The sequence below is a fragment of the Geotrypetes seraphini genome, chromosome 2, assembly GCF_902459505.1.
Source record: "Geotrypetes seraphini chromosome 2, aGeoSer1.1, whole genome shotgun sequence".
NCBI lineage: Eukaryota > Metazoa > Chordata > Amphibia > Gymnophiona > Dermophiidae > Geotrypetes > Geotrypetes seraphini.
The window spans coordinates 446891650-446919001 of NC_047085.1; the positions used below are offsets into that span (position 1 = coordinate 446891650).

At 42.7% G+C, this 27352-nt stretch overlaps 1 protein-coding gene across 20 annotated transcripts in view; it reads left to right on the forward strand.

Annotated features, from left to right (window-relative positions):
- Nucleotides 1-27352, forward strand: part of SVIL (supervillin) — a 483923-nt gene that overhangs the window by 427553 nt on the left and 29018 nt on the right. For all 20 annotated transcript variants that reach the window (XM_033931470.1, XM_033931469.1, XM_033931472.1 and 17 more), the window contains 6 exons: nucleotides 3711-3858; nucleotides 5975-6120; nucleotides 15702-15877; nucleotides 17596-17743; nucleotides 23391-23667; nucleotides 27083-27231. In XM_033931470.1, the coding sequence (XP_033787361.1) occupies nucleotides 3711-3858; nucleotides 5975-6120; nucleotides 15702-15877; nucleotides 17596-17743; nucleotides 23391-23667; nucleotides 27083-27231 (1044 nt within the window). The remainder of the gene's footprint in view (nucleotides 1-3710; nucleotides 3859-5974; nucleotides 6121-15701; nucleotides 15878-17595; nucleotides 17744-23390; nucleotides 23668-27082; nucleotides 27232-27352) is intronic.

The following is a 27352-nucleotide window of genomic DNA, read 5'->3' on the forward strand; positions in this document are numbered from 1 at the left end:
GTGGAGGCTGACAAAGGGGTTCAGGGTGGTGGAAGGGTGTAGAGGATGACAAAAGGGGTCAGGGTGGTATGGAATCATGGTGAAGGGTGAGAAATGGGGTCAGGGTGGTATGGAAACATGGTGAAGGGTGAGAAAAGGGGTCAGAATGGTATGGAAGCGTGGTGGAGGGAAAGGGGCAGATGCTGATGGAATTGCAGGGAAAGAGATATAAGGGGAAAGGGTACTGCATGGAATTGGGTTGGAGGGAGAGAAAGGGGGCAGATGCTGATGCAAGTGGGGGGAAGGGAGAGGAGAGAGTGAAATGCCAGACCATGTGGGTGTGGGAGAGGGAAGGGAAGAAGAGGAGAGGAGAGATGCCAGACCATTGGAGGAGGGAAGGGAGGAAGATGGATGCCAGACTAATGGGGGTGAAGGGAGAAATGGAAAGGGGATGCATAAAGTTTCTAGAACTGGAATAGAAAGAGAGAAGATGCCATATAGAAGGGGCAGAGAGAGGGTAGACAGTGGATGAAAGGAAAAGAGTGACAAAAAGTTGAGGAAAGCAGAAACCAGAGATGACGAGGTAGAAAAAAAATTCTATTTATTTATTTATTTTTTGCTTTAGGTGAGGTGCATCGCTGTTTCTGTGATGTTGCACTGTATGCAGAGTCCAGCTTCTTGGTGCTTCTTGGTGCTTTGTCTACGTATTTTTATTCTATCTCCCCATTTACAAAACTGTAGAGCGTTTTTTTAGCATTGGCATCTGAGCTGTTACCACCGTGGCTAAAAACCACACTACAGTTTTGTAAAAGGGGGAGGAGTTAGTTTGTGATTACATACTAGGCAAAGGTGTTTTCTGTGTTCTGTGTGTTCGAAAAGACATGGTTTTCTGTTAGGATTGGCTGTGTAGGATTGATCTGTACTAGTCTGGCTTGTTTAGTTTTACAATGGGTTTATTGATGTACTGCTCACTGCAGTACATCAATGCTGCCTTTTCCTAGGTACTCATGTGTGACGTGTGGATTGTTACTAAAAATCATGTTTTTCATACAGATGTGGGGGGTGTCAATAAATGATGTGCCCCGGGTGTCACATATGTTAGTTACGCCACTGAGTACAGCGCTCATAGGAAATGGAAAAAGCACCAAGGACCATCCAGATTCAGGAAATAAGTAGAAATTTATTCTTGGACCTGACACGGATTGTGTTTTAGCAAAAATTACCTGCCTTAGGATTGAAGAACCTAATATAGGTAATCAACAGTAATGGACACTTCTTGAGATGAAATAAGTCAGACTGTTCTGAGCACGCCTTGAGATAAATTCATGCTCTGTTTCACCTAGAAAATGGCAATCATTATGGCTATAACTCAGCTGATAGATGTTGGAAGAATTCTCTAATATTACTGCAGAAGAAGTGTCTGGTTGGCTAAGAAGACCCTCAAAAAAACTTTGCTACCTAGATATTTTTCTAGCAGATATGGTGGAGCATGTTCTTTTGTTGTGGTTGACAGACTTTAATATATGCTTGGAACAGGGTATATACTCTAATACAATATCAACTATTGCGCTAACTCCTATACCTAAGGCTTTAGAATTAGAATTAACTAAAGTCGAAAACTTCAGGCTAGTAGCTGCAAAATTGTTAGAATTCTGTGTTACTGCACAATTATCAGATTTTCAAAGCCAGGCAGATGGATAATATGGCTTCAGGACCTATTGCTTGAATTAACATCAAAGGCGAAGTCTTATCTAAATAAAAATAAACAGTTTGTTCTGTTACAGTTTGACATCTCAGCCGTATTTGATGCAGTGGACCATTCACTATTACTTCTAAAATTGAGTGAATTAGGCTTACGTGGAGCAGTATTAAAATGTTCTCAGAATTCTTAGGAAATAGATTATATGAGGTAATAAAAAAACGGCAGGAAGTCTCAAAACTGGAATGCCTTCTGTGGTGCACCACAAGGCTTTCCCCTCTCTCCTTCCTTGTTTAATGGGTATTTAAGAACCTTGGGTAAGAATCTCTCCTTTCTCTAGTTCACATATTCTCTTATGCAAATGATATCTTTCTCATTTGGGTTGCCAAAGAATCCTTTGAAGAAATACTATATTTCTTAACAAGGATTATTGAAGATCTGAGTATGTGGACACAGAAAAACTTCCTTAAACAACAAACTAAACACTGAAGTGCTCTGGTTTGGTGATTATAGTTCGCCACCACATACGGAACTAGTGTTGACTACAGGAAAGGAACTTAGAATTAAGAAAAGATTGAAAGTACTGGTGTCATTCTGGATTCCTTTGCTGACCAGATTAATTCCTTGTTCAAATTTTTTTTCTTCAGACTGAGACAATTAAGAACAATAAGACCTGTCCTGAGCCAGACCAGTTTCAGGGTAGTTGTACAGGTTGTTTTACTCCCATATCTAGATTACTGTACTGCAATTTTCTGTACTGTGGTATCACAGAAAAGGAGCATAAGAGACTTCAACTACTTCTGAACACAGCAGCTAGACTAATTTTTTAATTGTCAATTTGAGAGAGTTAGTCCGCTATTGGAAGAGTTACATTGGCTACTAATGAAAATAAGAATTCAGTTCAAGATGGCTTGTATGGTATATAAAGCCATATATGGAGAGAACTCTAATGGACTAGTAGCTGATACTTTGTTAAGGTCACAAACTTTTTTTATAGTCCAAGAACAACACAACGCTTTAAGCTACCTTTCCCCCCTCTCCTTGACAAGTTCACCGGAAAAAGTTATTCAAGACTATCTTTGAATATCAAGGCCCATCAGCTCCCTTCTCATTATCACTTCAGGAGATTGTTAAAGGTATATCTCTTCTCTTTGTAATTCTCATCTCCTGTTTATAATTCTTATATGTTACATTCAGTTATAACTTAGAATCTTATTGTAATAGCAATGAATATCTAGGGATCTTATTGTAAATCACAATGAATCCTTGTTGAATCTTGTGGAGTATAAGAAATTGTAAAGTATTATATCTCAAAAAGTGTTCATTACTGTTGATTACCTATATTGGGTTCTTCAATCCTGGCAGACCCCTGAAGCAGGCGATTTTCGCTGAAACATGACTCATGTCAGGTCCAAGAATAAATTTCTACTCATTTCCTGAAACTGGATGGTCCTTGGTGGCTTTTTTCCATTTTCTAATTCAAAAGGTTTGACAAATAAATAGTAAAATCATAACATAATATGCCGTCATAAAACATTAAGACCATACATCACAGAACAGAATAAATACATCTTAAAGGGCATATCATCCTACACAAATTATATCTAAAATATCAAAAGAAACAAATAACCAGAGTATTGTATTATGATTATCTTTTTATATTATTGTATTATTATTAATATGTTTGTATTCTATGATTCTGTTATGATTGCATTTTCATTGTTGAGACATTATTTGTAATCTATCTTGTCCTTGCTTTGAGCTCATTTAGTGGAAAAATGTGTAAGAGCTATTTTAAAACCTTGCTTATGATTTCTAATTATTTTGGAATATAGCCCCATAAACTACTCTTTGCTTTTTTAGCAAATGTGTTATGATGTTTTGAAAGTTTACACATCATTTTTATGTTATGTTTTGTGGTGTTTGTGCTGTACCTCACCTTAGCACTATTTGCAAGAAGGCTAGAAATAAATGTGTAAAAATATCTGGAAGATTAATGGGCACCGCTGAGATAATTATGTAACTTTCATAGGCATCCGAACTTGCATCTTTAATTCAGACAAAGAGAGAACTGGGCTGCAGAGCGTCATATGTGCAGCCCATAGAAGAAGGAATAAACACTCATACCCATGCAGCCAAAGATTTTTGGAAACTCTTGAGTGGCCAGACAGCTTACCAAGGTAAATTCTTTTGGAACACCTTTGATCATTTGAATCAGATTGCATATTAACAGCCCAATTCTATATATGTGCTAAAAATGCATGCAGATATTTGGGTATGTGCAAGTAAATTAGCATCAATAATTGGTTGTTATTAATCAATTATTGGCACTAATTAAAATTAACATACATTAAGATGTTTAAATCTTAAAAAGTTAAAATGTTGAATGATTGATAAATAGGAGTTTTTTTGGACCAATTATTGAAAGTCTGTAAGTTATGTCCAATCTCTTCTATTGAGCGAATGGATTATCATTGAGGTTGTTTTTTTTTCCTCCAGTAGACTGAGCTTTAGCTCCCATTTTGTGTTGGTGCATTTTGCAATTGATTTGAGGGTTATGCCCATCTTGTATATGGTTTCAATATATCTGGTTACTATATCTTTGCTGTGTCCGTTTTGCTCATGGTGAAGATTTGTCCTCTTGGTTTTTCTTGTATTGACCTTTCTGTGTGCAAACCTGTTGGTTTAAACATCTGCGCATGCTCAAGGCCTTCTGGCTCTTGCTCTCTCCGAGATTCTAATGAGATTCTCGGAGAGAGCGGGAGCCAGAAGGCCTTGAGCATGCGCAGATGCTCAAGGCCCAGCCCAGCAGAGATAAGCAGCAACCGGCAGGCTTCTCCGGCATCGGCATGTCCTGTGGATTGGTGCCGGTGCCAGATCGCAGTAAGGGTTTGGGCGGGCGAGCGATGCTGGTTCTCGGGGGTGGGAGCCCGCGGGCGGGGGATGTGTGAAGCCGGTTCTCGGGGGTGTGGTGGAAGCGCGCACCAGTGGCCTCGAGGGTGGGGGTCTTTTTGGGATATGGTGGGGTGTAAGCGAGCAACGCTAGTGGCCTCGTGAGGGGGGAGTGGGGATGTGGAATGAATCAAGCAAGTTTCCCTTACTTTCTATGGGAAAACTCACTTTGATATACGACAGTGTTCTCAAACTCAAACCCTTTGCAGGGCCACATTTTGGATTTGTAGGTACTTGGAGGGCTGCAGAAAAAATAGTTAATATCTTATTAAAGAAATGACAATTTTGCATGAGGTAAAACTCTTTATAGTTTATAAACTTCTCACCCCCCCCCTCCCTGAAGGCCTGCATGTTCCCCTCTCTTTGCAGCGTCCTCCATCTTCCCCCTGGCCTTCCGGTTTTAGTTTCAGCTAATTACCGCAGCCTGCAGAGACGATCACTGGTGCTGTAGTGTTCCTTGCAGGCTGCCATCGGCCTCCGCAGCACATTCCCTTTGCTGCAATCCTGACCCTCCTCTGTCGTCAGGGGCAGGATCGCAGCAGAGGGAATGTGCGGCTGAGGACAACGGCAACCTGCAACGATCGCTACAGCACCAGCAATCCTCTCTGCAGGCTGCGGTAATTATCTGAAGGTAAGAGTGGGAGGCCAGGGGGGAAGCCGGAGGACACTGCAAAGAGCGGGCAGCACTAGTACAGACTGTGGGCTGCAAAATAGCACCTGGCGGGTGCGCATGTGGCTCCCAGGTCACGAGTTTGAGACCACTGATATACGAGCACTTTGGTTTATGAGAATGCTGCTGGAACAAATTATTCTCACAAACCAAGGTTCCACTGTATATTAAATTGGTCCAATAAAAAAGGTATCACCTTGTTTTATTTCTACTATAAATATTGCCTCTTCCATCTTGAAAACTGAGCAAAGCCCATACAGGGAATGGATGATCTCGTATGTTTTACATGCACAGTTGTTTTTGTCTATGAATTTTTATTGAGTTTTATTGAAAAAGATACATTGCAAAAATACAATATAAATAACAAACAATGCAACAATATTAAACGGGGAGAAATAAATGTAACCTTGACGCATGGATTAATATGCTGAGATCATTGTTGAATAGCCAGAAAATTTTCTAGAGCAGACCAGATTTTACATTTTGATAATGCAGTTGTAAAATCATTTCCTGAGTCTCTTCTGATGAATGTGTCCTAGCTGTGCTTGTAATTGGGGCGTGAAGCTTCAGAGTGTGTTGACTGGCTGTGTTCGTGACATTATAACCATTAGGAAAAGGAGGGCAAGTGCAAGTTTTCAAGTTTTCCTCTTTTTTTTTTTCTTTGTGCAAATAAGATGCTGGACGCCCTGAAGAAGACGAAAACTACGAAAGTGCAATAATAGAAACAAACTGCATTTACCGTTTAGTGGATGACAAACTTGTTCCCATTGATGAGTATTGGGGGAAAATGCCACGATGCTCTCTGCTCCATTCAAAGGAGGTGAGTAATATGGCCGCTTTTCTGCAAGATTTTGCATTATATAAATGCAACTTCACTTCCTGTGTATTATAATAGAACTCTCATATCTAATTGAGAATTTTGCAGGTTAGGCCCTTGGGTATCCTGATTAGGCCTGTTGTATAGCTCTATGACTTGGAGTTGGGCTTCAGGACCAGGGAGGCTGCAAACAGTTGTTTTATCGTATTGACACAATCACCAGAAAGCCGAGGGATTTTTTGGGGGATTAAGACAACATCCTTGTGACTGTCTACTCCAGGGGTTCCCAAAGTCCCTCCTTGAAGGCTGAATGCAGTCTGGTTTTCAGGATTTCCCCAATGAATATGCATTGAAAGCAGTGCATGCAAATAGATCTCATGCATATTCATTGGGGAAATCCTGAAAATCCAACTGGATTCCGGCCCTCGAGGAACGGAGTTGCCCATGTCTGGTATAGTGTATATACTGTAGGTTTGTAATTATTCTAAAGGCTCATTTCTGTGGATAAAGCAATTATTTGTAGAAGTGGCTTTGAAAACAACTCCCACACCATCTAAAGCAGAGCTGCCCAAGTCCGGTCCTCGAGATCTACTGGCAGGCCAGGTTTTCTGGATATCCGCAGTGAATATGCAAGAGAGAGATTTGCTTGCACTGCCTTTTGGTATGCAAATCTCTCTCATGCATGTTCATTGTGGATAATCCAGAAAACCTGGCCTGCCAGTAGATCTCGAGGACCAGAGGTTAAAATCTCACGATGCATCTACAGTTCAAATAAGTGGTCATGTGCTAGATGCTGATTGGAACATCAAGCCATGGTTTTTTTGGTGCTAAAGGTAATAGAATTTAATATATCACCTTTCTGTAGTACAACCAAAGCAGTTTACATTTTATTATATATAATGCATTTTCATTTTCCCTAGTCTAAATTTTAGTAACTGGAGCAACAGAAGGTCAGATGTCTTGCCCAGGGTCATTCCAAGGGGACAGTTCTTATAACTGGATGTCACAATTTAAGCATGTAAATGCAGCATGCTGTGTGTTAATTCTATACTGGCATTTCATTAAAGAATAGTAGTAAGAATTGGCATTGACATGCCTACATTTAGGCATTCTCAGATATGCCATATCAGTAGCAGGCAAAAAGGTGTAAATTAAAGTATTTTGTAGTTTACATGTGTAAATGTTGGTCCTTGATTCCTTTGGGAGTCCATGTAGTTTTTCCAATAAGCAGTAAATCATCAAGGAATCTTAAATCAGATGTGCTGCTGCATTCTGGATGACCTGAAGGTGGTACAATCATAGTCTAGGACAGGGGTGCCCAAAAGGTCGATCGCAATCGACAAATAGATCACAAAGGCAACACGAGTCAATCACGGAGCCCATCCCGTGCTCCGTTATAGGACTTGCGTTGCCTTCGCGTTCTACCTGCATCCCGACGCCGTAAACAGAATGCAGAAGCTCCGGGCCAATCAGCCTTCCTCTCCCCGATGTCAATTCTGACGTCGGAGAGGAAGTTCTGGGCCAGCCAATCGCTGCCTGGCTGGCCTGGAACTTCCTCTCCGACGTCAGAATTGACGTCGGAGAGAGGAATGCTAGTCGGCCCAATGCTTCTGCGTCGGGAAGCAAAAAGACCTTGGGGCGGCGGTGGCTTTGGGGGCCTGTTCCCCTATGGCAGCGGCAGTTGCTTGGGGGAATGCAGGGAGAAAGAAAGAAAGGGAGCAGGCAGGGAGACTGAAAGAAAGAAGGGAAACAGACAGAAAGAAAGGGGACATGGAGAGAGAAAGAAAGAAAAGGGACAGGGAGACAAAGACAGACAGAAAGAAGGGGGGCAGGAAGAGAGGAAGGAAAAGTTGAGAAAGGGAATGAAGTCTGTAGGAGAGGAAGCATACAGTAGGCTGAAAGAAGGGAAGAAATTTTGGATGTATAGTCAGAAGAAGAAAGTGCAACCTGAGACTCATGAAATCACCAGACAACAAAGGTAGGAAAAATGATTTTATTTTCAAGTTAGTGATCAAAATGTGTCCGTTTTGAGAATTTATATCTGCTGTCTATATTATGCACTATGGCCCCCTTTTACTAAACCGCAAAAGCGGTTTTTAGCACAGGGAGCCTGTCAGTGTTGAGAGCAGCACGGGGCATTCAGCACAGCTCCCTGAACTAAAAACTGCTATCGCGGTTTAGTAAAAAGGGAGGGGGGTATATTTGTCTATTTTTGTATAGTTGTTACTGAAGTGACATTGCAGTCATCTACCTTGACCTCTTTGAAAAAAACCCGGAATATAAATGATAATTAACATTTTCTCTGTGTACAGTATTGTTGGTAGATCATTTTGACTTGGTCATTTTAAAAGTAGCTCGCAAGCTGAAAAAGCGTGGGCACCCCTGGTCTAGGAAGTCCCAGTTATAGAGCATTACAATAATCTAAAACTGGATGAATAAACTGCTAGACCAGTGCTCAACCTTTTTACACCCGTGGACCGGCAGAAATAAAATAATTATTTTGTGGACCAGCAAACTACTAAGACTGAAATTTTTAAAAAACCATTTCCGCCCCGTCTCCGCGAGCTCGGTCCCCGCAAACCATCTGATCCCATTTGCACAAGCCACAGTTATGATTTTATATTGAACGTATTTTATTAAAGTATAAAAAGAAACAATATTCTGTACAATTGTGATTTTATAAATACAAATAATTCAGAGCAAGGACCAACAAAACCCCTGTCTCCCCTCCCCTTCAAATATATCCCCTCTACTATCAAGAAAACTGAATAAGCCAAGTTATTACAGAATGCTACACAGAAATATCATGCTAACAGAATACTGCAGTCACACATGACAGGAATAGTGTTAGGGGAGTGCCCCCTGGTCTGAGAGAGCCCTAAGCCAGCTGGAAGCTAAAGAAGCACTGCCTGGGCTTTGCAGTCCATAGTTATGTCTCTAGCAGGATATATATTTCAAATCTGATATATTCTAATGACAAAATAGAAATAAAATTATTTTTTTCTACCTTTTGTGGTCTCTGCTTTCATCTTCTTTTCACTCTTTTCTTTCCAGTGTCTGCCCTGTCTCTTCAATCCAGCATCTGCCCATTCCATCCACTGTCTGCCCTCTCCCCCTTCCATATGTATCTGACTTCTTTCTATGCCCTCTCCCCTTTCCATCCAGCCTGTGCCTCCTCTCTCCTTTTTACATCATTCATTCCAGCTTCACTGCTTTCTTCATTTTTATCTCTCCTACAACAGATCTAGCATCTTTACCCTCTCTCATTTCTCTGCTGCCCCCCTTTCCAGCATCAATCTCTCTCTTCTTTCTCATTCCTCTGTCTCTCCCCTTTCTCTCATATGATATCTCCATTCCACCCTGACCCCTTCCTCCCTTCCCCTCTTCTAATCTCCCTGCCAGCTGTTACCTTCCTTTTTTCCTTCTCCCCCTATCCAACAGTAACTCTCTTCCCATCCCTTTCCCTCCTCCCCTCCCAGCAGCATCTCTCCTTCTACCTCCCTCCAAATCCAGTAGCAGCTCTTCCTTTATCCAGCAGCTTCCCAGCCTCAAACAATGGCTTCCTCCCCTTCCAGCAGCTCTTAGTACTTGCCTGCAGCAGCGATATACTTAGGCAACCTTGGGTCCGTTGTCGCCTCTAAGGAAAGAGGAAGTTGACGGTGAATCACTGCCCTGGCAAGTATGAGAGCTGCTGGGAGGGGAGACGGCCACTGTCGAAGGCTCCCTAGGATCTTGCTTCTGCGCATGCTGACCATCTCCCTTCAACCCGTATCTGTACCTGCAGCTCTGTCCCTTCCACCTGCAGCTTCCCCGTGGCCCTCTTCAGCAACTTGGCAAGGGCAGCGATCAAGACAGGCTGCCAATGTCGCAACCTTCCCTCTCTGAGTCCCGCCTATTTGTTTCAACTTCCTTTTTCCGAACAGGCGAGACTCACAGAGGGAAGGCCCCGACGTTGGCAGCCTGTCTTGACCGCCCGAGGCTGGGAGGAACAGCAGCCTTCTGCCAACACTTACCGCAGTCAGCAGGAAATTTAACTGCTGACTCGATCTCACTGGCCCTGCGCAGACCGGCAGAAATTTTCTGCGGACCGGCAGTTGAAAATCAGTGTGCTAGACTACCAGCTGAAACAAATACATAGGCAAAAATGGCCTTATCCTGTGTGGCGTTTCCAGTCTAAAGAACTCTGAAGTGACTATGAGATGCTTCACATACTCCTGGTTTCTGAGGACACCATCCATGGCCCCTACTATCAACAAAGAAAGCAAAACCATTCTATAGCATGGGCTCTAAATATCAATTATCAGTGCTAATTCACATCCATTAAAATTTATGCATCTCTCCAAAAAGGGGATGTGGTTGGGGGAGGGTCATGGGCATATCAGGAGTGTTTAATTTATATGCACTGTTATAGAATAAGGGAGATCCATGCCTAATTTAGGTGTGATGATTTACACCAGGGTTTAGTTGGTGTAAATTGCCACGCTTAAAATTAGGTGCAGTTCCCGGCGTAAACACAGTTCTGTAAATGGTACCTTACTTTGAACACCTTTTATAAAATAGTGCTTAGCGTGATTTGTAGTTGGTGCGGATTTTTTGGTGCCATTTATAGAATTCATTCCTAAGTGTGATGCATGCTGTTTTTGTATGTTAGTTTTGATGAAATATTTAAAAACATAATAATAAGTTGAAAAGTGCACATTTATGGTGTGACAAAATGGAGAGTTTTCTGTTTCTCCATTTGCAAACTCGTATACATGTGTTAAGAACATAAGAATAGCTTTAATGAGTCAGACCAATGGTCCATCAAACCAAGTAGCCCGTTCTCACGGTGGCCAATCCAGGTCACTAGTACCAGGCCAAAACTCAAGGAGTTATTGAAGAGATTAGACCTAAAATTCCATCTCACCTGATATAAGCTATATAGAAAAATATGGGTAACACGATGTTTATGTAGGACTTTATGTGCCAGAACTTTAAAGATTTCTTAGAAGTGCTAGACAATAGCTACTACTTTGATTCTATTTCACACAAATTCTAGCGGAATTTATCAAAAAGTCATTTTCTATTAGTTAGAGTTTGCATTTAAAAGATCTATTTAAATTTCTCACTTGGGATTGGAGGTGAGCATATCATAACATGTTGGATGATCAGATTATAGGACCTCCTATGATCTATATATCATTCCAGATCCGCATCCTGAATTTGATATTGTAATCATTTATGCTCTAACCCTCCTTCCCACCATTTAAACTGATTATCCACAAATACTAAAAATATTTATTATCTATGAAAAAACCCTTTTATTATGTTATGTATACAAAACCCCTTTTTTTTTTTTTGTTTCATTCAATGAAATATATCAAACTACCATGATGTTGTTTAAAAATTCCTTTAGGAAAGAAGGCAACACTTATCTTGGGTGGAACCAGCCACCACCCATGCTAGTATGTTGGATTCAAACTCCTGATCCCTGTTGGTGAGGGCGTTTCAATCCTACACAGATCTTCTTTGGGGGATTTGTGAAAAGTGGCCGCCTCTCCCTATAAATTGACCAAATGCAAAAAATGCTTGTATGGGACCTTCTATGCTGCGACCATCGGTCTGCAAATCTGCAAAAAGGAATTTTTAAACAACATCATGGTGGTTTGATATATTTCATTGAATGAAACCAAAAAATGGGGTTTTACATAGATAATAAATAAGTGGATATCTGTAACAAGATATACTGTTATTTGAGTTCAGTTAGAATTTCCAAGAGGATTACTGGGCTAGCATAAACCTCTATGAGTTGCCAAGATTAAAACAAAAGACTACCTCACACACTTTCACTTAATGTGAAACTCTGCTGTCAAATTGTTCAACTGAAAGAGACTGCCTTACTTTTCCAAGGGGAGGTAGGAATGTTCAGCCAGTCTAGTTAAGATGCCAGATAGTTCTGTAGCATCCAGTATAATCTTTCATTTTAGGATTTCAATAGCTTTACCTATCATACCTAACATATGAAAAGATGGCCATCTTGGATTATACTGTGGATTCCAGGCCCTTTATTCATACTTTGGCTCAGAACAAAAAAAGATCAAGACAATATGGAGAGAGATTGGAAATATCAGTTTACGAGGCAGAGGTTCATTGGCTTAGAATGAAGAATGTGTTGGGATCAGGTAGTAAATATATTCGTGCCCTGAAAAAGGTGACTGAAGAACTGATTTCAAGTCTCGCTCTCTCCGAGATTCTGAATCTGAGAATCTCGGAGAGAGCGAGACCAGAAGGCTTTGAACATGCGCAAATGCTCAAAGCCCAGTCCAGCCCGGCACAGGGAAGAGGGAGGATCTCCCTCGCACCGCCCAGCCCAGCCCAGCCCAGCCCAACGAGGGAGGATCTTCGGGCACTGGCACATCCTGTGCATTGGTGCTGGTGCCGGTGCCCAATCGGGTAAGCGACCGATGTCTTTGTGGTGCTGGGGGGGGGATGTAGGTTCGCGGGGGAGGGGGGTGACGCGAGCGGGGGGGAGGATGCCGGTTCGCAGGGGGGATGCCGGATCGCACTGGAAAAAAAAATTTGTATAACGCGCTCACACATATAACACGCATGGTTATACTCGGTTTGTAAAATCGTGTATAACGCGCGCGTGTTATGCGTGAAAATATGATATTCCTGGATTAATACAGTGGGATGTTAAATGAGTGAAGAGAGAGAGAAACTTGTTACTTCATCAAGATAACAGGGAGCAGGTTATAAGGCATGAGGATTTAGGTACCGACTTCAAATCTGTTAGGACAATTTTCAAAAGCCATTTATCCATGTAAATAGCTACTTATGTGTATAAAAGGTCCATTTGAATATTGCCCACCCAATATGTGGATAAACCTTTTAGTTGCATTTTTGTAGAGGTGGTCTGAGATCTGCTATGATTATGGGGAAAAAAATTGTGATTGCATTTTCAAAGCTATTTGCATTATTTTTCATGGAAAATGTACCCACGGGAAATGGTACATTTTCTAGTACAGTTTTGAACAGGAAAATGTGTGTGTTTTCCCTACTTTACTTTTCAGTTGTACAAAATTTGCAGGTAGCTACCCACAGATTTCACATTGAAATACATAGTTATGAAAATTGGTACCTTAATAGACCAGATGGGGACTTTAACTTAAAAGTTAATCCATGTGAATAGAACAGCATTAGCATACTTAGGGCCAGATGCACAAAAATCATCATTAAGATCATGTGGGTTGCTGTGGGGCCAATTAATTGTCCGATTTGAAAACGGCAATTGATGTTCAAACAATTTTGCATGCAAATGAGTTTCCAAAAATTCCACCGTAATCCCATCTGATCATTTGTCGGAGAAAATGATTGGCACATACAGGGTGGGTTGTGGGGATTCAGGGGGTGTCAGGGTGGAGTGTCAAAGGTTAAGGGGGTGTCGGAGGTTCACAGGGGCCTCCTGCCACTCTTTAATCTAAAGGTGGGGTATTGGGGATTCATGAGAGGTCCCAGTGGCAGGAAGGAGAGGGTATCCCTCCTGCTGCTCTTTCGTTTAATGGGGGGGGGGGTGTTGAGGGTCCAGGTAGCTAAAGCAGGAGGGAGTGGGCTTCCCTCCTGCTGACTTTTTTTTTTAACTTCGGGGCTTGTGGGCCATTGTGAGTGATCCTGTCACAAGTTTTTTACATTTTTAATGGGGGCAGATATTGTGTGTGACAAAATCTATGCCCATTAAAAAAAAAAAAAAAAAAAAGCTGCTGTTCAGGGCTTTTTTTTTTTTTTTTTTAACGCTGCCATCACCTCCAGACTTGTTGGAGATTTCGGAGCATTAAAAAATGGCGCTTCATTTTGGGTAGCAATCACAACAGCAAAGGTGACCAATTGGGGTTCAATCTCTTTTATTGTGATGGACTCGACACGATCGTGTTTTGGCCCTTAAGGGCCTGCCTCAGGAGTATTGTTGTAAATCAATTTGTGCAATTCTCATAAACTTTTCAACACATGGTTTAGTAGACTGCAGCTCTGATGAACAGCGTCTGCACAAATTGATTTTACAAGACTCCTGAGGCAGGCCCTTAAGGGCCGAAACACGATCATGTCGAGTCCATCATAATAAAAGAGACTGAACACCAATTGGTCACCTTTGTTGTGTTTGCTCTTCACTGGTGTGAAGGCATTTTCTCCTGTTTATTTCCAAGCTTCATGTTGGGCATCACTTAGAACCTAACGGATGTAGCGGTATATAAGAAATAAATTACATTACATTAATATTGATGAGCTTGTAATATATTTACATACGATTATCGAAGGCTGCTACAAACCACAGAAAAGACCGTGATTTGCTGTTTTATGCATCGATAGATGCAATACTTCATCGCTAAACCTGTTAAAACTGGTTTAAAGATGATCGTTACCCAACGAACAGTGAGTTTTGTGCATCCGGCCCTTAGTTAGTAAATGACACACTCCTTCCCCTCCTCCAGATGGGTAACACCGAGCTGACATAGACCCTGTTATCTTAACTGTGACACTGCAGACAGCTTCTTAACAAGTGCTGGCACAGCAGGGTGGAAAGATGGGCCCAAGTAAGGTTCCGCTTGCCTCTTTCACAAGGAATCTAAAAGGAGGTGCTTTTTAAACAAGGTAGCAGATGGATACTAGTTGTTGCATTGAAGCAAGCTCAGATTCTTAAGGGAAGGGGAACAGATCTGGGATGGCGTTTGTAATCTAGGCCTGCGGTGCATTAGGTAGCGCTTGGGAGGGGCTATGGCAAGGAGGTAAGATAACTGTGCTGTTGTGACCTAGTGGTTAGAGCAGCTGCCTCAGCACCCTGAGGTTGTGAGTTCGATTCCCACTGGAGCTCCTTGTGACTCTGGGCAAGTCACTTAACATTTGGGTGGGAGTGTCTGGCGCAGTGGCTAGAGCTACAGCCTCAGTACCCTGAGGTTGTGTGTTTGAATCCCACCCTGCTCCATTTGACCCTGGGCAAGTCACTTAATCCCCCATTGTCCCAGGTATATTAGATAGAATGTGAACCCACTGCGGCAGATAGGGAAAAATGCTCGAGTACCTGAATGTAGACCACCTAGTGGTATATAAATGCTAAAAATAAGTAAATAAACTACATAGTACAGCAATTAGTTTGCAACAGCCCATTACATATTTTGTGCTGACCTGTCATATTTCTGCAATACCACCACGTTTAGAGTTGCATTTATAAGGCATACAAGTACCCTTTTGCTGAGCTTTTTCAATATCTGGTTATGTTAAAAAGTTGGATTCTTATTGTAATTTGTGGTTATTCGTGTTAAATGAAGCTATGGCCTTTATTTCCACTAATGTCATAAAAAATGGTATTGGCCATGGTTTTAGTCACAGAAAGTGAGGGAAAGGTCACTTGCAGGTTAGGGAGAGAAGAGTGCAGTGAGTTTAGGTCATGGCTTGGGCCACATGTTAAACCATGAAAGTGCTTTCTGGCAAATGACCTTGACATTTGGCATACTTTTCGGGGGGAGAAGGGGGAGGAGTCTGGGTCAAAAAAGTTTTGGTTGAAACTTTGCAGTTGAGAGTTTTTACGCTCAACCTTGATTATGTTTTTGTAGGTTCTGGTGTTTGATTTTGGCAGTGAAGTGTATGTGTGGCATGGAAAAGAGGTCACACTGGCACAAAGGAAAGTGGCCTTTCAGCTAGCGAAGCACCTGTGGAACGGAACGTTTGACTATGCCAATTGTGACATCAATCCTTTAGACCCCGGAGAATGCAATCCTCTTATACCAAGGTAGGAAACGTTGCTCTCAGGAACTCCTGAGGACCACAGTTGGTACCTACCCTCTTTTATTCAGCCAGCGTCAGGCTGCATGAGGACTGCCCGACGTTGGCATATTCGTGCCAAACCATATCTGGTGACCAGCATTGAATATCCAGTTTCATTTTTAACTGCTGCAACTTATCCAGCTAAGCCAGTATTCAGAACTAACCGGCTAAGTGCTTAGCGGTTAAAAATAAACCTGTTTTTATACAGCCTAGTTTAACTGCTAAACGTAGACAGTTTGGTGCTGAATATCTGTGCCTAGCTGGCCATGTTGCGGGTTATAGCCGGTTAGCTGCTAGCCACTAACCACAGATATTCAGTAGGAGATACAGGTCCCCCTCCATATTCATGGGTTCGGCACGCACGGCTTTGATTATTTGTTTTTTTCACCTCACTGACCCACCCCCACCTCCTGGACCTCTCCACATACTTACTTTTTAAAGCCTGGTGGTCTAGTGGTGAAGCGGGGCAGGAGCAATCTTCCTACGCTCTTGCCCGGTGCAGAGCCATGAACAAAAATGGCTGCCATGAGCTCCCGCGATCTCATGAGACTACAGCAGGAACTCATGGCAGCCATTTTTGTTCACAGCTCTGCATGGAACAGAAGCCTAGGAAGATTGCTCTTGCCCCGCTTCACCACTATACCACCAGGCTTTAAAAAGTAAGTAAGTGGAGAGGTCTGGGAGGCAGGAGTGGGTCAGAGTCGACCCTAAACTTATTTGTAATTTTTTTTTTTTTTTTAATTCTTTATTGTTTTTCCAAACTTCAATAGTGCAATACACAAATATATAACATATAATAAGTCTATAAAAGCACATTCAACTTACAAATATACATAACCAACCATTTTCTCCCACCCACCCACCCAATGATTATTCAATAGAACACAGAAACATAGAATTTCCCATTTTTGCAATTATTTTTTTTATTCACGGGCCAATTTTGCACCTAACCCCCGCGAATATGAAGGAAGGAGTGTAATTGGTTTTCTACCACTGAATATCTGCTGTTAGGTGCTAAAATGCCATTTAACTGGACTGGAGCCATTCCTGGCCAGTTAAATAGTTTTGAATATTGGCCAGTAGATTTTTTTTCCTATATAGCTCGGGTGTGTACAGCTTATTATTGTTCATGTTTGTCATGTTAAAGGAGCTCGGAGAGACTTTGTTCCCTGAAAACGAGCGGAAATAAGCATCTCCTGTTAAGAGGAAGCACAGTGTGGATAAACTCTGTCTGTAGTCCCCCCGGGGGTTAAAGTGGAAATGATGCAGGGGCATGAGTGCTGGGGTAAGGGGAGTTTCTCTTCCATGCCAAGATAAAATTATTGTAATGTGCTGGCTACTGTCCACTTTAGTTGGAAACTGTGTCAATATTTGTCAGGTTATCTTTAGCCTAGAGTATGCTGCGTGTGTTGTACTTTATATAGAGAGTAGGAATGGAACACAAATATGAGCGTAAAAAAATATAAAGAGGCCATCAGCTTTCTCTTTTGAATCATCATATACTGTAAATTGCAGCGGTATTTCCCAGTTTTGGATGTGTCTAAATATATACCCATGTGTGTATTGCCCTGGGGTAGTGAATGCTCAGGAATCTGTACAGAGTAAATCTTTTATTTTTATCAAATGTCCGATTCAGTTTTTCATATTGTGTTAATCCCTTTTCTTTCTATTGAAACTGCACAGGAAAGGGCAGGGCCGGCCTGACTGGGCCATCTTCGGCAGACTAACTGAGCACAACGAGACGATATTGTTCAAAGAGAAATTCCTCGACTGGACTGAAATGAAGAAGCCAGCCGAGAAAGCATTGCACGAAGATGATCTTCCTCAGATGGTACTTGCACTAGGTTTCTGGTAGTTTTTCATTGCTGGAGTAGGTTGAATTATGCTGATGAGGAAGGGGAGAGGCAGCATGAAAAGCTGATAGAATGGACAAAGGATTACAACTTCCCTTGTTCAATTTGCCCCCCAAGCTTTACTGTCTAGCAGTGGTGTAGTAAGGGGAGAGGGGCACAGACCACTCCCGGTGCCTTCTTGATGGGTGTGCCGGCACCTTTCCACCCCCCAACCCCCAAGCCGTACTCATGCCCTCTCTTCCCTCCATACCTCTTTAAAATCTTTGCCAGTACGAGCATCTACTTTAGCCTGTTGCTCGCACTGGCCTGGCTCCCTCTGAAATCACTTCCGGGTCACGGGGCCAGGAAGTGATGTCAGAGGGAAAGTCAGTATGAGCAGCAGGCAAAGATTTAAAGAGGAATGGGGTGGGAATAGAGAGTGTGAGTGTGGTGTAGGGGTGTAGAAGGAGCGGGGTGGGAGGAAGTGCATCTCCTACCCTCGCTACACCACTGCTGGCTAGTTAACATTGCAAAATATTTCTGTAATATATTACATAAAACTGGTTCATCTCAGATGGTTCCCCATGCACAGGTAGCTATGCTGTGCTGGCCTGCTTGAAACACATTAGTTGGAAGCAGCTTGAAATTGGGACTGTTCTTCCCCTTTATCCCTTGGAAAAGGGTCTGTCCATGTAGACTTGAGTCGATAGGATGCTGTGTTGGAAATGTCTTAAGTTTTTGTGGTCGCCTGTTAAAATGCAATGGGAGAAGAAAGATTTAGGAGGGCAATGGGGAGGGGAAGTGAGAATAATGTTGACCAACAAAGCAGAATTATCACTATTAGTGAGGAAATGTTGGCAGTCTGCAATGTAGCAATGCAAGGAAGATGACATTGCTATCGCCTGATACGAGCCCATTCTATACATAAGAGAAAGTCAGAAAAATAAGATATCAAGTTTCAAGTTTCAAGTTTATTGGTTTTTTATACCCCGATCATAAAACAAATATCTGACCGGTTAACAATAAAATTTAGATAGGAAAGAAAGAAGTATTTAAATGTGTTTAGAGAGATTAGTGAGAAAAATAGAAACATTTAAGACGTATGGACAGACCTGACAGTGAGGGTAAGTGGGAAGGTTGGGAAAAAGTTACATAATCTTAGGAGAAATGAGATAGAGGGAAGGGATATAACACAGGGGGCGGGGTGCCTGGTATGAGTGATATGCTCTTAGGATGATAATTGGATTGAAAAAGAAAACAACAAGTGGACGAGGAAAAGATTAAGATTTGGCATAGGCGTCTTTAAATAGATAAGTTTTAAGAATAGTCTTAAATTTTGGTAATTGAATTTCGTCCCGAAGAATTTGGGGTAGAGAGTTCCATAATGTGGGTGCAGTTATGGCGAAGTTAGTATTCCTGGTGTAAAAGGATTCTTTTAGAGAAGGAATGAAAAGGAGTTTTTGATCAGATGATCTTAGGGAACGAGAAGAACTTTGGGGGATTAAAAGTTTATCAAGAAATAGGGGCAGGTGAGAGTGTTTGATTTTGAAAGTAAGTAGTATGATTTTATAAAGTATCCGATGAGTGACGGGGAGCCAATGAGCCTCTTTAAAAAGAGGAGTGACATGTTCAAACTTGCCGACATTGTAAATGAGTTTAATAGCGGTATTTTGAATAAGTTGCAGCCGTCGAAGTTCTTTTTGGGGGAGTCCATAGAGAAGAGAATTACTATAGATATGTTTTTAGATGCACCATATATACATCAAAAACAAAAGGTTATTATGGGTAACTGGAATTACAAACACACAAACATGTTTGAGTCAATGTTTTTTGTTTTGGTTTGGTTTTTCTATTTAAATGCCAGTTCATGGGTTGATTTCTGCTCCATTTTCATTTTTGACATTATGCCTTAATACAATTGGCTCTTTGCTAATAAATTATAGTTGACGCCAACAAAAACTCAGGTATTATTGCTTTAAGGTAAACTGAATTTTCATTTTCCTGCATCTTTTTTTCTTTTGAGAATACTGAAATCCCTATTTTAGGAGAAATGAAATAACTTGAAGTATTTCTTGACTCTTCGCTATCTATGAAGCCATATGTTAAATCAGTTATTCAGAAAATATTCTTGAAGCTGAAATTGTTGCAACTTTTGAAGGAATTGTTGAGTCTGGTCAGTTTTCAAACAGTCGTATAGGCATATATATATACACACACACACACACTAGTCTTTAAGCCCGTTACATTAATGGGTGCTAGAATAGATGTGTCTGTCTGTCTTTCTTTCTGTCTCTTTTTCCTCCACTATCCACCACCACCCCTCGCCAGCTCTCCCTGTCCAGCAGTAGCCCTTCTCCCTTCCTTTTATGTCCCCCATGTCCAGCAGCACCCCTTCTCTGCTCCCCCTGTCCCTCTTCCCTGCTCCCCCGTCCATCAGCACCTCTTCCTTGCTCACCCTGTCCCTCTTCCCTGCTCCCCCGTCCATCAGCACCTCTTCCCTTCTCCCCCTGTCCCTCTTCCATGCTCCCCCGTCCATCAGCACCTCTTCCGTGCTCCCCCGTCCCTCTTCCCTGCTCCCCAGTCCATCAGCACCTCTTTTGTGCTCTCCCTGTCCCTCTTCCCTGTTTCCCAGTCCATCAGCACCTCTTTTGTGCTCCCCCTGTCCCTCTTCCCTTCCCACGGTCCATCAGCACCTCTTCCATGCTCCCCCTGTCCCTCTTCCCTACTCCCGGTCCATCAGCACCCCTTACCTGTTAAGCATGTTCGTTTGCAGCCTGGTGAGGATAGTGGCCAGCTGTAGCGAACCTCGCAGGCCGCTATGCACCTCAATAGCAAGTTCCCTCTGACGTGATCACGTACGTCAGAGGAAACGTGCTACTGAGGTGCTGAGCGGCCTGCGAAGTTTGCTACAGGTGGCCGCTATCCTCACCAGGCTCCTTTGAAGAGCGGCGTCGGCAGAGGTTCTGGGCAGTTTCACAGCAGCGGCGGCCACCACGGCTGGCAATCGGGCGACGATGATGCGGTTCTGGCCTGCTGGGAGAGAGCTTGCCTGCGCTTCCTCCAGCAGCAGCGGTTGGTGAGTGAGGGCGGGAGGAGGGGAGTGGCCAAAGTGTTCCCTGCCGCCGGGTTCTAAAATGGAACACGGCCACGGATCACACACCATGGCAGCAGGGAACACAAAACCCTAAGAGCGCACGCGCGCTTAGGGTTTTATTATATAGGATATATATACACATTTTGATTACTGTAACTCATTGTTGGTTTTCCAAAAAATGGATTTAAGAGCTATGTAGATAGCTCAAAATGCTGCTGCTAGGTTAATTTCAGGGTGCCCTCTATATGGGCATATTACACCGATTCTTAAACAATTACATTGGTTGCCCATTTATTAGCATATCCAATTTACGATTTTGGCGATCTTTAAAATTCTTCATGAACAACAACCCCTTTGTTTGGCTGTAACCTTAAAGGTTCATGTGTCAGGACGCCCTCTATGGTCAAGTAATCAGGCGTTGCTTGATGATCCAGATTTTAAACAAACAAGACTTGAGATGTACAGAGACTCAATTTTTATGGTTGTGGGACACCAGTTATGGAATGCACTCCCAAAGGAACTGAGATTCATTCAGTCTCTAAGTACTTGTAGAAAATCTTTAAAAACATATGTTTGCTCAGGCATTCTTATGAGATAGAAAATGTTTTTAATATGTCAGGTGTAAAGCACTGACTATGTATTTCTGAATGTTTTGAGAAGTGTTAAGGGGCTGGAGGAGTTGCCGTACAGTGAGAGATTAGAGAAACTGGGCCTCTTCACCCTTGAAAAGAGGAGACTGAGAGGGGACATGATTGAAACGTTCAAGATAATGAAGGGAATAGACTTAGTAGATAAAGGCAGGTTGTTCACCCTCTCTAAGGTAGAGATAACGAGAGGGCACTCTCTAAAGTTAAAAGGGGATAGATTCTGTATGAACGTAAGGAAGTTCTTCTTCACCCAGAGAGTGGAAAAAAACTGGAACGCTCTTCCAGAAGCTGTTATAGGGGAAAACACCCTCCAGGGATTCAAGACAAAGTTAGACAAGTTCCTGCTGAACCAGAACGTATGCAGGTAAGGCTAGACTCAGGGCACTGATCTTTTGACCTAAGGGCCACCGCGGGAGCGAACTGCTGGGCACGATGGACCACTGGTCTGACCCAGCAGCGACAATTCTTATATTCTTAGACTTGTAGATTTGCGGAACATAAGAAATTTTTTTAATTAAATTAAAATTAAATCTAGTTTTTCTGTGTCAGTAAATGGATAGGTACCAGTGATGAATATCTGGGTTCAGTGCTGACTGATGATGCTTTCCAGAGAGTGGCAATATTCAGATCCTATCCAGATAGTTACCCGGATAAAGTTAGCACGGCCGTTTTGCTGTCCTAGTTTTATCCAGATTTTTGGACTGAATATCGCTACTGGCTAGAATAGAAACTGCTCACTACAGTTGCTTGCTTTTTTTTCTGTGAGGTCTCTTAGTGTGTTAGTCTTCTAATCATTGTATTAACAGATTCAATTATTTGGCATACAGCGTCCCCACACTGAGAATAGTCTACAACAAACATTTAAATCTAATATAATAAAGTCCTAAGCGCGCATGCGCACTCCCACCTGCGTGCTCCCGTTTTCCGTGAACTGTAGGGACCCGCAGGTAGGAGTGCGCATGCACGCGGCGGCGTGGAGCCTGTCGGCCGCGGCAGCTCTTGCCGTCTGAAGGATAAAGCCTCCCTTCCTGTAAGTTTGCCGCTGCCGTCCTTCCCCAGAACCCACGCTCGAAAAATGGCCGATCACCCATTGCGCATGGGAGCACCGCCCTGACCGGCTCCTCCAGGCCCACGACGCGCACAGGCCTAAGTCGGCCAGCCAAAGCAAAGGATCCGACGCTGCAAAAACGGCCAATCCCAAAAGTAGCCCTGCATGCCGCTCCACCTCCGATAGCCCCGATCACCTCCCATGGTACCCAATATACAAAATCGGCCCCGGAGGGGATAGAGAGCTGAGGCTGAACAGGTTGAATGAGGCAAGAAGGAGTGTGTCTATATCTTTAATAAAGGGGGAGGGAATGCTGCTACATAGGGAAGTGGGATGAGGGTAGGTCAATGTTGCTTCACAAGTAAGTGGAGTTGGAGGACATGATGCTGCTGCACAGGGAGGGGGGGAAGACAAAGGGGGCCAGGGAGCAAACGTGCTTTGCTTTGGGGGGAGGGGTGTGCTGGGGGGCCAGGGAGAAATCTTGGATTGCTTTGGGGAGGATAAAGAAGGGGGCCATAGAGAAAGACAAAGAAAGGCAGGCAGGCAAGGGGCCACAGAGATAGAAAGATAGCGGACAGGGAGAGAGACAGAAAGAAAGACAGACAAACAGGGGGCCAGAGGGAGAGAGACAGACAGTAAGAAAGACAGACAGTAGGAGGGAGAGAGATAGAAAGAAAGAAAGAGACAGGGGCAGGGAGAAGCACAGACAGAAAGAAAGATAGACATACATATGTTCTAGCACCCGTTAATGTAACGGGCTTAAACACTAGTATTTAATATTGCTACAATTAGAAAACAGTTGTGTTATTTATGTAAAATAGGTGTAGAAATAAGTATGTCCTACATTTTTGCTACAGGAAGAGCAGAAAAGTGACATTAAGCCATACGATGTCATGCTGATGGTACCAGTTCCCAAAACTGCTGTTGGCACTGTCCTGGATGGGTTGAATGTTGGCCGTGGCTATGGACTCATTGAAGGAGATGATTCACGACAGTTTGAAATTGTCTCCACTTCGGTGGACGTTTGGCACATACTCGAATTTGATTATAGTCGACTTCCTAAACAGAGTATTGGACAGTTTCACGAGGGGGACACGTATGTGGTGAAATGGAAGTACATGGTGAGCACTACAGGTTAGTAAACAAGTGATTATTTTCTTGTGTGGATTCCTTTTTCCTTTGTGTTCTCTGTAGAAGCACGGCGCAAACTTGAATGACATACGGTACCCCACCATAAGGGCAATTCTATAACCGGACACTTACAGGTGTGTGCAGCCGAGTGCCATTTTATAAGGGCAATCTATTCAAACCAAAGTGGAAGCTTGATATACTGCCCGTAGCCAAATGAGCAATAGAATGCAACAAACACGGGCAGAACAAAAAATGTCTAACCAAGATTTAACGTTCTTTTGTTCAAACGTGAGGAAAAGGACCTCAAACACCCGAACCCGTAGTTTGGGTGTTTGAGGTCCTTTTCCTCATGTTTTAACAAAAGAACATTAAATCTTGGTTAGACATTTTTTTGTTCTGCCCATGTTTGTTGCATTCTATTGCCTATTTTATAAGGGCACACACAAGTAGCAGAGCAGATAAATGCAAGGGGGCTGTTCAAATGTGTGGGGCTTCCATTTAAGCACACAGCTGACAGAATACAGTACAGGTAGTCCCTGGGTTAAGAACAAGTTATGTTTTAAAACTGTTCTTAAGTTGGGTAACTCAGAACTTGTAGATTTTAAGATTCTTGCTGCTTACCTCTGTCCCTACCAGTGTTACCTCTAAGGTACAGCATGCCTGGCAAGATCCCAAGGAGTAGCAACATTCTAGAGCTGATACTGTGATGTCATAATATCTCATTCCACCAATGGCTAAGAGCCAACCTCATCAGTGATGTCACAATAGCTTGATTATTTCTATACAGCAGTACCCAGGTTAAGAATGAGTTACGTTTTTAAAGCTGTTCTTAAGTCAGATTTGTAGGTAACTCAGAACGTGTAGATTTCAAGATTCTTGCTGCTTACCTCTGCTTCCAGCTGACAAAAGGGCCAACTGTTCCTCATCATTGTTCCCTCTAAGGTACAGCATGCACCACCACACACTGTTCTTAATGTGGCCATACATCATTCCTGAATCTGCTACAGGAGAAGTGTAGGAGTCTCTGCCACTGGAAATACTGCTCAGTGAAATCAAATGAAGCAGCGACCGTGTTCTTAAATATGAATCGTACTTAAGTCGGGCGTCTGTAACTCGGGGACTGCCTGTACACTAGTGAGTGGAGGAGTAGCCTAATAGTTAAGGCAGTGGTTTGAGAATTTGGGGAACTGGGTTTGATTCCCACTATGGTTCCTTGTGATCCTGACCAAGTCACTTAACCCTCCATTGCCCCAGGTACAAAAATTTAGATTGTGAGCCTACAAGGGACAGAGAAAGTATTGTATTGTATTTATTGTATTTGATATACTGCTTGTACATGAGTATTAAGCGGTTTACAGAACTAAATAGAATAGGTACATTGAACTACCCTCCCTGTCCCAGATGGGCTCAAACCCCCTCTTTTACAAAGGTGCACTAAGGGCTCCTTTTACTAAGCTGCAATAGTGTTTTTAGCACGCGCAGAATTGCCACATGCGCTAAACCTGCACTACGTGGCTAGAACTAATGCCAGTTCAATGCTGGCGTTAGCGTCTAGCATGCGTGGAAATTTAGCGCACAGCTTAGTGAAAGGAGACCTAAGTGTTTTACCGCGCACTAACTGATTTAGCACGTGCTAAATCGGCTACCGCACCTTAGTAAAAGGACCCGTAAATAAAGTGCGTAGGAGAAAACCATCACCTATATAAAAGATAAAATTGAAAGGAGAAAAGAAGGTAGAACGAGAGGGCACTCTCTAAAGTTAAAAGGGGATAGATTCCGTACAAACGTAAGGAAGTTCTTCTTCACCCAGAGAGTGGTAGAAATCTGAAATGCTCTTCCAGAGGCTGTTATAGGGGAAAACACCCTCCAGGGATTCAAGACAAAGTTAGACAAGTTCCTGCTGAACCGGAACATACTCAGTTAGGGCACTGGTCTTTGACCAAAGGGCCGCCGTGTGAGCGGACTGCTGGCACGATGGACCACTGGTCTGACCCAGCAGTGGCAATTCTTATGTTCTTATTAGTTACTTGAGCTTTGAATAATGGAGCTGGACTTGTGCGTTGAGCTTCTCTGCTGAAAGTCTTCCATCTGTCCAGAGCCCTGTATGCAGTCTCTGGATAAACGCTTTGTAAACATTTCTTCTTTTCATCAGATTCGATTGGATGAATATCGTTCCTCTCTATTTTGACTTGCAGGGCCAATTTTATGGCATGCTTTACTGTTGGCTTTGCATACTACCCAACAGATGAAATCGTTTTAGAAAATATCTTAGTTTATTTAAGGAGGCCGTTGTTCATTGACTGATTTTGTATCATTGCTTTCATATTGGTGATGTTCAATAGGCTAATTTCATTCTGTGCTAATGTTATGTTGATGCCTTGTTGTTTTGGATGTTCTTATGTTTTGCTGATTTACGTGTTAATTTTATAAGCCTACTCTCTGTATGTCAAGTTGTAAACCGCCTAGAATAAAGCAAATTGGGCATTTATACTTGGGCAGCCACTCTTTTATGACTGGTTTTCATACAATAAAATGTTTGTGCTTTTTAAATATTTTTTTCTGACAGCATCCGTGAACAGAGCCTTCCGTCCTTTTAAAGTCCTCATGCTGTTAGCGTTAGATTTTTATCTGTTTTTGCACGCCATTAAATAAACCCAGCTGGACTGAGGCGATTCCAGATGGGCTTCAGCCTTGCGTTTTCTTGCTCTACTGCAATCACTTTCTTAAAGCTGTAAATTTTAGGGACATGGCCTGCTGGATTTTGCCTACAGGTGACCTAAATGCTGTTCCTTTTGCACAGGAACAACCAGCCAACTTACTGGTTATCTTGCCGAAGAATGATAAAATGTGGAAAATGGTAGCAGAACTTACCCCCCTCTTTTACTAATGCGTAACGCGGGTTTTAGCGCCGGTAGTGGCGGTAACTGCTCCACACTCGTAGAATTCCTATGAGCATCGGAGCCGTTACTGCCGTTGCCGGCGCTAAAACCCGTGCTACGCGTTAGTAAAGGAGGGGGTTAATTTTTTTGTGGCGGTTACCGTGATTAAATGTAAAATTTTATCGTTTTCTTTTCTACAGCTTCTTACATTTGATTTGCTCTTCCTATGGGCACCCACCCTGCCCCTAGACCTGTTTAGTCTGTCTCCGGACTGTAGCAGTTTCAATTTGACTTGAAACCTTCACCAGTTAACTGCAGTGGGCATGTTTGGGTAGAAAGTTTATTTTAAAAAGGAGGCATGTCATATGTGTTAAGCTCCATCACACTCTTAACTCGCAATGTTACCTTCAAAAAAGACAGCATGAGCGTAGAAAAGTAATATGATACTTAGATCATGCACCAAATTTAAGTTTTATTCCGCTTCTTACAGCAATATCCTTTAGGTCTCTTTCTCTCTGCTGTGCATATTGTTTTTCCAGTTGGACACAGGCAGAAGGCAGAGCAAGTAAGAGTTGCCGGAAAAGACAAATGCGCCTACTTCTTCTGGCAAGGGCGGCACTCGACTGTGAGCGAGAAAGGGACGTCGGCCCTGATGACTGTGGAGTTGGATGAAGAGAGAGGAGCCCAGGTAAGAGCTGGCAGTTCTGTATCGTTTATGTCAGTGGAGCAGCCCATTTAGAATATTGTGTACAATTCTGGAGGCCGCACCTTCAAAAAGATATTAAAAGGACGGAGTCGGTCCAAAGGAA